This window comes from Trichechus manatus, unplaced genomic scaffold (assembly GCF_000243295.1).
Source record: "Trichechus manatus latirostris isolate Lorelei unplaced genomic scaffold, TriManLat1.0 scaffold00019, whole genome shotgun sequence".
Lineage (NCBI taxonomy): Eukaryota > Metazoa > Chordata > Mammalia > Sirenia > Trichechidae > Trichechus > Trichechus manatus.
Genome location: NW_004443955.1, coordinates 12,200,529 through 12,215,507, shown reverse-complemented (window position 1 = coordinate 12,215,507; position 14,979 = coordinate 12,200,529). Strand labels below are relative to the sequence as shown.

General features: G+C 40.0%; 1 protein-coding gene across 1 annotated transcript in view; it reads left to right on the top strand.

Moving 5' to 3' along the window:
* Window positions 1–14,979, top strand: part of LRRK1 (leucine rich repeat kinase 1) — a 183,072-nt gene that overhangs the window by 40,779 nt on the left and 127,314 nt on the right. The window contains exon 2 of the mRNA XM_004372645.2: window positions 4,750–4,913. Within this exon, the coding sequence (XP_004372702.1) occupies window positions 4,750–4,913 (164 nt within the window). The remainder of the gene's footprint in view (window positions 1–4,749; window positions 4,914–14,979) is intronic.

Below are 14,979 nucleotides of genomic sequence, written 5' to 3'. Positions count from 1 at the left end.
ATTGTCTACTTAGTATTTTTCCCTCCCACCTCTCCCCTCCCTCGTAACCATCAAAGATTGTTTCTTTTTGTGTGTAAACCTTTTTATGAGTTTTTATAGTAGTGGTCTCATACAATATTTGTCCTTTTGTGATTGACTTCTTTCACTCAGCATAACACCCTCCTGATTGATCCATGTTGTGAGACGCTTCGCAGATAGCATAATGCCCTCCTGATTGATCCATGTTGAGAGACGCTTAGCAGATTCATTGTTGTTCTTTATTGTCGCGTAGTACTCTATTGTGTGTATGTACCATAGTTTGTTTATCCATTTATCTGTTGATGGGCATCTAGGTTGTTTCCATCTTTTTGCTATTGTGAACAGTGCTACAATGAATATGAGTATGCATGTGTCTATTCGTGTGACAGCTCTTATTTATCTAGGATATGTTCCTAAGAGTGAGATTGCTGAATCATATGGTATTTCTATTTCTAGCTTTTTAAGGAAGTGCCATATTGTTTTCCAAAATAGTTGTACCATTTTTCATTCCCACCAGCAGTGCATAAGAGTTCCAATCTCCCTGCAGCCTATCCAACATTTGTTATTTTCTGGGTTTTTTTATTCGTGCCAGTAATGTTGGGTTGAGATGGTATCTCATTGTGATTTTGATTTGCATTTGTCTAATGGCTAGCGATTGAGAGCATTTCCTCATGTGTCTATTAGCCACTTGAATGTCTTCTTTGGTGAAGTATCTGTTCATATCCTTTGCCCATTTTATAATTGCATTTTTTGTCTTTTTGTTGTAGAGGTGTTGAATTTTCCTGTAGATTTTAGAGATTAGACCTTTGTCCATTTTCTCATAGCCAAAATTTTTTTCCCAGTCTGTAGATTCTGTTTTTACTCTTTTGGTGAAGTCTTTTGATGAGCATAAGTGTTTAATTTTTAGAATATCTCAGCCGTCTAGCTTATCTCCTGGTATTTGTGTATTGTTAGTTATGGTTTGTATCCTGTTAATGCTGTATATTAGGGCCTCTAGCATTGACCCTATTTTTTCTTCTATGATCTTTATAGTTTTTAGTTTTATATTTAGGTCTTTGATCCATTTTGAATTAGTTTTTGTGTATAGTGTGAAGTATGGATCCTGTTTCATTCTTTTGCAGATGGTCATCCAGTTTTGCCAAGACTACCTTTTCCCCCATTTGATGGACTTTGGGCCTTTGTCGAAGATTAGGTGACTGTAGGTGGATGGATTTGTATCTGGGTTCTCAGTTATGTTCCACTGGTCAATGTGTCTGTCGTGGTACCAGTACCAAGCTGTTTTGACTACCATAGCTATGTAGAAGATTCTGAGGTCAGGTAGTATGAGACCTCCTACCTTATTCTTCTTCTTCAGTAGTGCTTTACTTGTCTGGGGCCTTATAAAGTTAATGATTAGTTTTTCCATCTCATTAAAGAATGCTGTTGGTATTTAGATCGGAATTACATTGTGTTTGTAAATTGCTTTGGGTAGAATTGACATTTTTGCATTGTTAAGTCTATGTATCCATGAGCATGGTATGTTTTTCCATTTGTGTAGGTCTCTTTTGGTTTCTTGCAGTAGTGTTTTGTAGTTTTCTTTGTATAGGTCTTTTATACCCCTGGTTAGATTTATTCCCACGTATTTTATTTTTTTAGGGACTGTTATAAATGGCATTATTTTCCTGATTTCGTTTTTGTCATTCTCTATTGGTGTATAGGAATCCAACTGATTTTTGTATGTTTACCTTAGATCCTGCTACTCTGCTGAATCTTTCTGTTAGTTCCAGTACTTTTCTCGTGGAGTCTTTAGGGTTTTCTATGTATAGTATCATATTATCTGCAAATAGGGACAGTTTTACTTCTTCCTTACCAATTTGGATGCCCTTTATTTCTTTTTCTTACCTTATTGCTCTAACTAGGACTTCAGCACAACGTTAAATAGGAGTAGTGATAAAGGGCATTCTTGTCTTGTTCCTGTTCTCAAGGGGAATGTTTTCAGCCTCTCTCCATTAAGAATGATGTTGGCTGTTGGTTTTGTACAGATGTTCTTTATTATGTTGAAGAATTTCCCTTCTATACCTATTTTATTGAGAGTTTTTATCAGGAATGGGTGTTGGACTTTGTCAGATGCCTTTTCTGTGCCCATTGAGATGATCATGTGATTCTTCTATTTTATTTATGTGATGGATTACATTGATTGATTTTCTAATGTGAAACCATCCTTGCATACCTGGTATGAATCCCACTTGGTCGTGGCATATTATTTGTTTGATATGATGCTGAATTCTATTGGCTAGAATCACTGTAGGTTTAATCTGCAGTTCCTTGATAGCTAATGATATTGAACCCTTTGTATATCTTCCTTTTTGAAGCGCCTGTTCAAATCTTTGTACATTTTTTTTTATTATTGAGTTATGGGAGTTCTTTATGTATTCTAAATACCATTTCTTTCTGGATACATATTTCGCAAGTATTTTTCCTGGTTTATAAGTTTCCTGTTTATTTTTAAATGGTGTACTTGGATAAGCAGAATTCCATGATAAAGTCTAAGTTAGCAGTTTTTCCTTTTATGGCTCTTGTTTTGTACATCTTATCTGAGAGACCTTTGCTTACTCTCAAGTCATAAAGATATGCTATGTATTCTTCTAGAAGCTTAATAGTTTTAGCTTTTATGTTTAGGTCTATGGTCTATCTCATATCAGTCTGTTAGATGGTGAGAAGTAGGGGTCAAGGTTTCCTTTTATTCAGTGTGGATATGCAGCTTTTCAATCATCGTTTGTTGAAAATACTTTGCTTTTCCTTTTGTATTACTTTGGTACCTTTGTCAGAAATCAGGTGGATAAGTCTTGAATACCTTTCTTCTTTTTCAAGATTGCTTTGGATGTTCTAGGTCCTTTAAATTTCCATATAAATTTGAAAATTAGACTGTCAGTTTCTACCAGGGGAAAAAAAAAAAAGCCTGTTGAATTATGACTGGGATTGCATTGATTCTGTAGATTGAATTGGGGAAAATTGATCTTTTTTACTATATTGAGTCTTTTAATCCATAAACATAGGACGTCTTTCCATTTATATAGGTTTTCTTTAATTTCTGTCAGCATTGTTTTATAATTTTTAGTGTACAGATGTTGCCTGTATTTTGTTAAATTTATATCTAAGTATATAATTTTTTATGCTCTTGTAAATAAATTTACAATTTTTAAATTTTTCAAGTGTAGCTGCTATTATGTGATTCACTTTTGTGATGTCAATATTTGGAAGCCAGCCTTGCTAAGTATTTACTTTTTATTTAAAAAAAAAATTGTTGTATTCATCCACTCAGAGGCAGCAGAGAAATGGGGTGAGCTGAGCCCCTTCCTGATAGCTGGGGACCACATTTCAGTCCCAGGCTGCCTCTTATTGGCCGTGTGAACTTGGCCAAAAAAACGAAAACAAACCCACTGCCACGAAGTCAATTCTGACTCACAGCGACCCTCTAACACGGAGTAGAACTTCCCCATAGCGTTTCCAAGGCTGTAAGTCTTTACGGAGGGAGACTGGCACATCTTTCTCCCGCAGAGCAGCTGGTAGGTTTGAACCTCCGACCTTTTGGTTAGCAGCTGAGCAGTTTAACCACTGTGTCACCAGTCCCCCTGTGAACTTGGTCAACAATGATAGAATTTTCTCTGTTTCTGCCATGACTCAACACTATCAGAATTTAACTCTTCATTCATTGCAGTCTTTTCTGTGATATCTATGGAGATAAAACTCTGGCTCACTAACACCTTGAATGTACACACACACACGCAAGGTTTTGTGCATAATTTTAGGATGTTCAGGGGGGCTCTGAAGCCTGTTCATGAGCCTTCGGGGTCCACAGACCCCTAGTTGTGAACCCTGTTGTAGAGTGACTCGACAAGGGTGGTCTGACTTCCTTTGCCTCTGTGTCTCTAGCACCTTGCACAGTGCTGCCCAGTAGATGCTCTGCATGAACAGCCTAGCGGTGCTGCATCGTGGCCTCCTGCTAGCTGGTCTTCCATCCAGACAAGCACCAGGTGTTTGATTGTCCTGGAGCACCCCTACCCTGCCCCTGCCCTTTGTAGACCAGTGTCCACACTTAGTGAACAGAAGCACATTCACGGCAAAGCCAGTCACACCAGTGGACCAAGAGGGTCCTGAGGCCCAGAGTTGCAGGGCATTGCCCGAGATAAGGTGACACAAAGGCTGCCAGCTCTAAGCCTCGTGCTCTTGGTGGAGTTTTCTAAGTGGAGAGAGGCTGGGGGAAGCATATGGATTTCCATATTCCCAGGATCTGGCCGGCCTTTCTTCCACCACTCGGTACTATATCCCCCTGAGGGACACCACAGCGGGACAGTTTGTCCAAGCCCACTGCTCTCCCTCAGAAGCCCCTGCTACTCCATAGCTATCAGCGAGGTTGGCCTGGCAGGTCCCCACCAGGTGGCTGCCCCTTCTGTCCTGGCGCCGCTCCAGGTGGTGATCTTGCTGCAGAGTCCTCCCGACCTATGCTCAGTGCCTGGTGCCCTCACAGACCTCGGAAATCCCCTCTGGAGGAGACCTTGGAATTGCCCCCAAGAAGGGCCTCAGGCCCCTGGTCTGAGGGTGCTTGGTGACAGCAGTATTGCTGGGTGACCCCGTTCTCTGCCTGTAGCTCCCAGGATCCTGTTGTGGATTCCTATCCCTCTGCCCCCTCTTCTGTGCCTCACACAAGCAGTGCCAGCAGTGACGAGTGCCTGTCTGTTTGCTCCCACGCAGGTGCCAGGGGCATGGGCAGCAAACCTTCCAGTCCAGGTAGTGACTGCACGGCGCTGTCCCCCCAGACAGAGGGCATCCACACTGCCTACAAGCAGGGCGACTCCAGCAAGGCCCGGGACCTGATCAGAGAGGCTTGTGATGAGAGCACATCCCAGCTGGAAAAGGTAGGCTGAGTGCCACTCCCAGCTGTCACTGGGGGTCCAGGCTGGACAGACTGACTGCACAGATCATTTTCTAACTGTCGTCATAATCCTAATGGGGGTTTTAATTGTGTTTTGGGAATACCTCATTTCACATGTAAGCTATGGGTACGTTCCTGTAAGTCTGCTTCGGCGTCATCTCAGCCCTCCTCACCTGAGCGAGCCACTCACCACCACTCTATTGGAGGCCTTGTGGGAGCAGAGGAGGGGTGCTTAAATGTAAAGGGCCCAATGCCAAACTGAAGGTTTAACCTACTGCACTCCTTTATACTTTCTCCGTTATAGAAACAGAACATGCTCATAACAGGAATTCAGAAAATATATAAAAGTAGAAAAAAAAACCAACCATACTTCTAATATACCCAAGCAACCCTACTTAACAGTTTGATCTATTTTCTTCCAGCCTGCTGATCTGGGCATATGTTTGTTGTTGTTGTTGTTTGAATATATATACAGTTGTTTTGTATACTATATAGTTTTGCATATTGCTATTTCTCACCTGATATTCAATCAAGAACTTTCTGTATGATTGTAAATTCCTTATAAATGCTGCCTTCCATGGCTGCATGACATCCATCTGTTATAGATGCTGTAAATGACCCAGCCACTCCACTTGCTTGGATTGGATTTGGATTGTTTCTAACTTTTTGCTCATACAAATAATGCTGTATTGAATATTTTTGCATAATTCCTTTCTTATCATAGCTTTGCAGGAATTGAGAATGTGGGTACAAGCATTTTGAAAGTTGGAAACACATGCCAAACTGGTTTCCAAAAAAGTTGTACAGGTTAACCTTCCTGCTCACAGCACATGAGGGGCTATTGCCACATCCTTGCTCATGTGGAGGATTATTATTGGATGTTATCATGGAAACACCTATTGATGTTTTATTTGCATTGCGTGGGTTAGCATGCAGATTTAACAAGTCTCCACTTAATTAATTATTGCTGTTGTGAGCTGCCATCAAATCGGCCCCCAGTTCGTGGCAACCCCATCCACGTGATGGGTTGGTTACAGATTGAACGATTGTGTTCCATAGGGTTTTCACTGGCTGATTTTCAGAAGTAGATCTCTCGGGGCTTTCTTCTAGTCTCTCTTAGTCTGGAAGCTCTGCTGAAATCTGTTCAGCATCATAGCAACATGCAAGCTTCCACTAACAGATGGGTGGTGGCTGTGCATGAGGTGCATTGGCCAAGAATCAAACCTGAGTCTCTTGCATGAAAGGTGAGAATTCTACCACTGAGCCACCATTGTCCCCCTTATTTAATTAACAGTTAGAAATAATTAATTTCCTAAACTTCTAGCGTATTCTCAGAAGTGTCTGAGATTTCGTTTTGGCAAGTACGATGTGCTTGAGAATTATTGTTGGGGAGGGCGTTTTGGATTCCTCTGATTATGAGTTCATTATGGAAAAGAGCCACCCTTCTGTGTACAGGGAGAGCAGGTCAGAACAGTGGGCTCCTGGGAGGTGGGGATTGGTGGCTCCAGCAGTGAGGGCTTGCAGTACACTCTGCCCTGGCCGTGATGTTGCACCTGCTGTCATGGAATGGCCACTCACAAACTCATTAGCATAGCTGCCTCATTGGCTGCCTTCTGTGAGCTCGGTTCTTAAAACACCAGCTCCCTTAATGCCTACCATTAAGGCATTTCGGGAGTTGTCATCATTCCTGTTTTATTATAAGGGAACTGGGCCTCAGTGCAGTGAAGGAACTCGTCCAAGAACTCACAGATGGTAAGTGGCAGAGGCAGGATTGAAATCGACATTCACTTGGCATCCACGTCCATGACTCTTCAGTGGAGAGTCAGCTTGTCCCTGGACCTAGTTCCTGCCCTCTAGGAGCCCACAGTCCTGCTGAGGAGCAGGAACATGTCTATGTGTGTGGTGAGAGAGGGGCACTTACAAATGCAAGATGGCTTTGGGGTAGTGAAAATAATCCAGATCTTGATTGTGGGGGTGGTGACTTATTGTAGACATTGTCAAAAGTCATCAACCTGTGCCTAAAAAGTGTGAATTTACTTCTCTACCCATGTATCAGTTTGTTCTACTGTAGTGACCTTGTGTGTTCTGTGATGCTGGAAGCTCTGCCATCGGTATTTCAAACACCAGCACGGTCACCCATGGTAGACAGGTTTCAGCAAAGCTTCCAAACTAAGACCAACTACTAGGAAGAAAGGCCTGGAAATCTACCTCCAAAAATCAGCCAATGAAAACCTTATGGGTCACAATAGAACATTGTCTGACTCAGTTTGGACATGTCATCAGGAGGGATCAATCGCTAAAAGAGAGCATCATGTTTGGCAAAGTAGAGCCAGTAAGGATAAGGGAAACCCTTGGTCAAGTGGATTAACACAGTGGCCACAACAGTGACTCAAACATGCTGGCAGTTGTGAGATAATGCAGGACTTTGCAATATGTCATTCTATTTTATATAAGGCCACCATGAGTTGGAGTCAATGGTTAATATTGAAAAAAACTTAACCTTTAGGAGCTGTTTTTGGAAAGATCTACAATGTAACTTAAATTAATAAGTTATTAATTTAGATTAAATTGAACTTCCTTCCAAGGAGATGGAGGGAAGATGGAGTAGATGTACGTTTCCCTATTCTTCCTGCTAAGTACAACTAAAAACCCTGGATAGTATGTATAAAATAATAATAAACAAGATTCTGAAAGGTGGAGAGAAGAAGGCTGACCAGCTGAATACCCTGGGACCCAAGGAAAAACACAGTGTTGGGTTCCCTAGATTTGAGATATTGTAAAATCTGGCAACCTGAAAACACCAACAAGTACAGACCAAAAAAAAAAAAAAAAAAAAAAACACGAAAACCTACTCTTTCTAACTGAAGTACCAAGAAAAAGGAACCTTAGCAAGTTAGAAGACTTAGAAACAACCACCGTACCCCAGCCAAACACCACAGAAAAATCTGTGGCCGCACCCCTACAAGCAAAGACTGACTAGACTTCCACCCTTCCACCCTTGCCAGATTGTATCAAGGCACCCTAACCTGCCCACAGGGATAGTGCCAGAGGAAACCAGTGAGAAGCCATAATGTTCATTCCTGCTGGGTAGTAGTAAGGTTCCCCTCCCCCAAGGTGTCAGCAAAGAGCCTGGATTTACCCACATGGCAATAGCAAGACCTTCTCCCCCTCCCAACTGAGTGCTATCAGAGTATCCTAATGAGGAAACTGAAATCCCACCCCCAATCAGCAGTAACAAGGAGCCTGTCCCCACTGGATGTCAAAAGAAGCCTAATGGAGACTCTGGACTTCCACCTCCACCTGGCAGTAACAAAGTGGCACCCTTGTTTACCCACCAGAGTGGAGTCAGAGGAGGCTTGCTAAAACTCAAGATTTAAATGAGATCCAGAGTCTTATAATACCAGAAATGTTCGAGTTTCATAAAAAAATCACTCATCAGACAAAGAACCAGGAAGATTTCAAACTGAATGAGAAGAGATCATCAACAGATGTCAATAATGAGGTGACTCAGATGTTAGAATTATTTGAAAAGAATCTCAATGCAGTCATCATAAAAATGCTTCAGTGGGCAATTGTGAACATGTTAGGAACAAATGAAAAAGAAAAAGAAAGTCTCAGCAAAAATACACTCACTTATTGACATGGTTAGGTTCCAAAGACCAGGAAAACGGAGGATGCGAAAATGGAGAATGACAAAAATGGAGGATGACCACATCAGATCACAAGATGGATAATGACTACATCATTACACAATTGCCAAATTACTTATTATATAACTGCCAAATTACATCATTACGTAACTCCCAAACCATTGAGAATCATGGCCCAGCCAAGATGGCACATAACCTTAACCATCATAGCCAATGTTAACTCTCGCCTCACACCTTGGTGTTCATTACTGCCAGATGTACATAATTAATGTGCAAAATAGTCAAATGGTACATGTTTTTACTATTGTTGTAAATGTGAAATATCATATAACAAGATAGTCAATAAGTGAGGAGTAGGTGTAGAAAGTCTGAGCCTAGAAATAGAAGATACAAAGAAACACCAAATGGAAATTTTAGAACTAAAACATACAGTAACTGAAATTAAAAAAACAAACAAAAAACCCTTAATGGGTAGGCTCAACAGCAGAGTGGAGAGAACAGAGGAAAGAATCAGTGAACTAGAAGATAGAATAGCAGAAATTACCCAATCTGAACAACAGAGATAAAATAGCTATAAAAATGAAGAGAGCCTCAAAGATTATATGGAACTATAACTGAAGATCTAACATTCATGTCATCAGAGTCCCAGAAAGAGTAGAAAAAGGGCAGGACTGAGAAAGTACTCAAAGAAAAATGGCTGAAGACTTCCAAAATTTGGCAAAAGACAAACAGGATAAACCCAAAGAAATTCATACCAAGACACCTCATAGTCAAACTTCGGAAAAACAAAGACAAAACAAAATAAACAATAACAAAAAATCTTGAAAGCAGCCAGAGCGGGGGAAAAAACACATTCCCTATAGGGGGAAAACAAAGCAAATGACAGCATATTTCTCATGAAAAACCACGAAGGCCAGAGGAATTGGCACAGCATTTCTCAGGTGCTGAAATATATATATATATATACGTATACATATATATATATATATATATATATATATATAGTCAGCCTAGAACTCTATGTCCAGATAAAATATCCTTCAGGAACTAAGGAGAAGTCAAGGCATTCTCAGATGAAGGAAAACTGAGAGAATTTGTGCCAGAAGAGATAGCCTAGGAGAATAGCTAAAGGATGTTCTCTAAATAGAGTGAAAATATTAAAGAAGGAATCTCAAACACCCAGAAGGAAGAAAAAACATTCTAAGAACAAAAATATAGGTAAATAAAACAGACTTTCCTTCTCATCTTGAGTTTTCCAAATTATGTTTAATGATTGAAACAAAAATTATAACACTGTCTGTCTTAGTCATGTAGTACTGTTCCAAGAGAACTACCACAAGTGGATGGCTTTAACAAAGAGAAGTTTATTTTCTCACAGTCCAGTAGGCTACAACTCCAAATTCAAGGTGTCAGCTCCAGAAGAAAACCTTCTCCACTGGCTCTGGACGAAGATCCGTGTCATCAATCTTCGCTTGATCTGGGAGTTTCTCTGCGCAGGAGCGTCAGGTCCAAAGGACACACTCTGCTCCTGGCACTGTTTTCATGGTGGTATGAGGTTCCCATGCGTCTTTGCTTGCTTCTCTCTTTTATATCTCAAAAGAGATTGGATTAAGACACTATCTAATCTTGTAAACCTCGTCAGTATAACCTCATCACAGTGATAGAATTTACAACACATAAGGAGATCATAGATATCCTCATCATAGTGATAGAGTTTACAACACATAAGGAAATCACATCAGATTACACAGTCCTACAATACTGGGAATCATGATCCAGCCAAGATGACAGATATTTTTGGGGGACACATTTCAATCCATGACACTGTCTAATGTGGTTCTTAATGTATGCAGAGGAAATATTCAAGACAGTTACTTTATAATTGGGGGAAGGTAAAGGGATGTGAGTTTTCTGTGCTTACTTTAAGTAGTAAAATGTCAACACATGTAGACTTTAATAAGTTATGCATACGTAATTTGATGCCTAGAGCAAACACTAAAAGGCTATAAAAGATAAAAAAGAGAGAGAAACTCAAAAGCACTACTATAGATAAATCAAATGAGATTTAAAAAATTTCAAGTAACCCACAGGAAGACAAGGAAATTAAAACAGAAATGAAAAACAGAGAGAACAAACAAACAAAAAAATTAGCATGACAGACTTAATTCTTAACATCTAAATAATTACATTAAATATAAATGGTCTAAATACACCAATTTAAAGACAGAAATTAGGAGAGTGGATTAAAAAGCATGTGACAACTATATGCCGTCTATAAGAAACTCAACCCAAAAATAACTATATAAGTAGATTGAAAGTAGAAGAATGGAAAAAGATATATTATGCCAATAATCAAAAGAAAAACAGTGGCTATATTAATATTAATAAAGTAGACTTCAGAGCAAAGAAGATTACCAGGGACAGGGAGGTACACTGCATAATGGTAAAAGGGTCAATCGACCAAGAAGACATAGCAATTCTAAATGTGTCTGTACCACACAGCAGATCTGAAAAATATGTGAAGTAAAATCTGATATAACTGAAAGTAGAAATAGACAAATCCACAGTTATAGCTGGAGTCATCAACACTCCCCCTCAGCAACTGACAGAGCAGCTAGATAGAAAATCAGCAAGGATATGGAAGAACTCAACAACACCATTAACCAAAAGGATCCAATTGACATTTATAGAACAGTCCTCCCAACAGCAGCAGAATACACATTCTTTTTAAGTGTCCACAGAATATACACCAGGATAGACCATATCCTGGGCCATAAAACAAACCTCAACAAGTTTAAAAGAATTTAAACAATATGTAATATGTTATCTAACAAAAATGGAATCAAACTAGAAATCAATAACAGAAAGATAACAGGAAAATCTTCAAATACTTGGAAACTAACAACATAACTACTAAATAGCCAATGGCTCAAAGAGGAAGTCTCAAGGGAGATTAAAAAAAAAAATTAAACTGAATGAAAATACAACATGTCAAAGTTTAGGGGATGCATTTTTAGGACAGACTGTTCTGTATGATACTGTATGCATGTGACACATGACAGTATGCATTTGTCAAAACTGGTAAGACAGTACAACACATAGAGTTAGTCCTAATATGAACTATGGACTTTAGTTAATAATTATGTATAAATATTGGTTCACCAGTTGTAACAAATGTACTATACAAAGGCAAGATATTAATAATAGAAGCAGCAGCATGCAGGGGCTAGGAACTCTATACTTCTTGAACAGTTTTGCTGTAAACCTGAAACTACTCTAAAAATTCAAGTGTTTAAAAGACAAACGAAGCAAATTTGTGAGATGCAGCTAAAATAGTACTTAGAGGGAAGTTTATACCGCTAAATGTAGAAAAAAGGAAAACTCTCAGATGAATAACCTAAACTCTCACCTCAAGAAACTAAAAAAAATAGGCAGAGTCAATGCAAAACATGGAGAAAGGAGGAAATAATAAAAATAAGGGGAGAAATTAATAAAATTGAAACAGAAAAACAATAGAAAATAATAATTAGAAAGAAAGCATTGATCAATAAAATTCACAAAGCTCTAGCAAGAGTAATGTATGTTTGCAGCTATTTATTCTCATTTTGAGCCATGCCAGTTAATGCAACTATAATAAATTTGCACACCAACCACTAAGGCCAAAGATGAAGAAATTGAAGACTTTTACCAACTTCTGCTGTCTGAAATCGATCAAACATGCTGTCATGGTTTGAATTATGTCCCCAAAACAATGTGTGTATCAATTTGGCTGGGCCATGATTCCCAGAACTGTGTGGTTGGCCTCCATTTTGTGATTGTAATTTTATGTTAAAGAGGATTAGGGTGGGATTGTAACAGCACCCTTACCCAGGTCATATCCCTGATCCAATGTAAAGGGAGTTTCCCTAGGGTGTGGCCTGCACCACCTTTTACCTTACAAGAGATGAAAGGGAAGCAAGCAGAGAGTGAGGGACCTCATACCACCAAGAAAGCAGGGCTGCGAGCAGAGCACGTCCTTTGGACTGGGGTCCCTGCACAGAGAAGCTCCTAGTCCGGGGGAACATTGAAGAGAAGGCCGACAGAGAGAGAAAGACTTCCCCTGGAGCTGACGCCCTGAGTTTGGACTTTCAGCCTACTTTGACTGTAAGGAAATAAACTTCTCTTCGTTAAAACCATCCACTTGTGGTATTTCTGTTAGAGCAGTACTAGATGACTAAGACACATGCAATCAAGATGCATTGATAGTTACTGGTGATTAAAATGCTAAAGTTGGAAACAAACAAGGATAGGTAGGTGGAAAATATGGCTTTGATGATAGAAATGCCACTGGAGGTCATATGATAGAATTTTGTAAGACCAGCGACTTCCTCATTGCAAATACCTTTTTTCAGCAACATGAATGGTGACTATACAGGTGGACCTCATCAGATGGAATACACAGGAATCACACCAACTACATCTGTGGAAAGAGACACTGGAAAAGCCCAGTATCATCAGTCAGAGCAAGGCCAGGGACCGACTGTGGAACAAACCATCAGTTGCTCATATGCATGTTCAAGTTGAAGCTGAAGAAAATTAGAACAAGTCCATAAGAGCCAAAGTACAACCTTGAGTATTGTCATGGATTGAATTGTGTCCCCCAAAAATATGTGTATCAATTTGGCTGGGCCATGATTCCCAGTATTGTGTGGTTGTCCTCCATTTTGTGATTGATATAATTTTCCTATCTGTTGTAAATCCTAATCTCTGCCTGTGGTTAATGAGGCAATATTAGATTATATTAAAGAGGATTAGGGTGGGCCATAACACCCTTGCTCAAGTCACATCCCTGATTCAATGTAAAGGGAGTTTCCCTAGGGTGTGGCCTGCACCACCTTTTGTCTTACAGGAGATAGAAGGAAAGGGAAGTGAGCAGAGCCGGGCAGGGGCGGGGGAGGGCACCTCATACCATCCAGAAAGCAGCACCAGCAGCAGAGCGTGTCCTTTGGACCTGGGGTCCCTGCGCTGAGAAGCTCCTAGTGCAGGGGAAGATTGATGACAAGGACCTTCCTCTGGAGACAACAGAGAAGAGAAAGCCTTCCCCTGGAGCTAATGCCCTGAATTTGGACTTGTAGCCTACCAGACTGTGAGAGAATGAATTTCTCTTTGTTGAAGGTATCCACTTTTAGTATTTCTGTTATAGCAGCACTAGATAACTAAGACAACTATATCCAACCTGAATTAGAGACCATCTCAAGAATAGATTTGATGCATTGAACACTGATGACTGAAGACCAGATGAGTTGTGCCATGACATCAAAGACATCATACGTGAAGAAAGTGAAAGGACATTAAGAAGACAGGAAAGAGAGAAAAGACCAACATGGGTGTCAGAAGAGACTCTGAAGGTTGCTCTTGAAAGTAGAGTAGCTAAAGCAAATGGAATAATGATGAAGTAAAAGAGCCAAACAGAAGATTTCAAAGGTCGGCTTGAGAAGACAAAATAAAGTATTAAAATGAAATGTACAAAGAACTGGAGTTTGAAAACCAAAAGGGAAGAACATGCTCGGCATTTCTTAAGCTGAAAGAACTGAAGGAAAAATTCAAGCCTCAAGTTGCAATATTGAAGGATTTTACAGGGAGAATGTTAAATGATTCAGGAAGCATCAAAAGAAGATGGAAGGAATACACAGTCCCCGTACCAAGAAGAAATGGCCGATGTTCAGCCATTTCAGGAGGTAGCATATAATCAAGAACCAGTGGTAACGAAGGAAGAAGTCCAAGCTGCAGTAAAGGCATTGGCGAAAAACAAGGCTCCAGGAATTGACGGAACACCAACTGTGATATTTTAACAAACAGTTGCAGCACTGGAGGTGCTCACACATCTACGTGAAGAAAATCGGAAGGCAGCTACCTGGCCAACCAACTGGAAGAGATCCATTTTTGTACTCATTCCAAAGAAAGGGATCCAAAAGAATGCAAAAATTATCAAACAATATCATTAATATCACACACAAGTAAAATATTGCTGAAGATCATTCAAAAGCAGTTGTAGCAGTATATTACCAGGGAAATGCCAGAAATTCAAGCCGGATTCAGAAGAGGATGTGGAACGAGGAATATCATTGCTGATGTTAGATGGGTCTTTGCTGAAAGTAGAGAATACCAGAAAGATATTTACCTGTGTTTTATTGACTATGCAAAGGCATTCAATTGTATGGATCATAACAAATTTTGGATAACATTGCAAAGAACGGGAATTCCAGAACACTTAATTGTGCTCATGAGGAACCTGTACGTAGACCAAGAGACATGGTTTAAAGTCAAGAAAGGTGTACGTCCAGGTTGTATACTTTCACCATACCTCCTCAGTCTGTATGCTGGGCAAATAATCTGAGAAGCTGGACTATATGAAGAAGA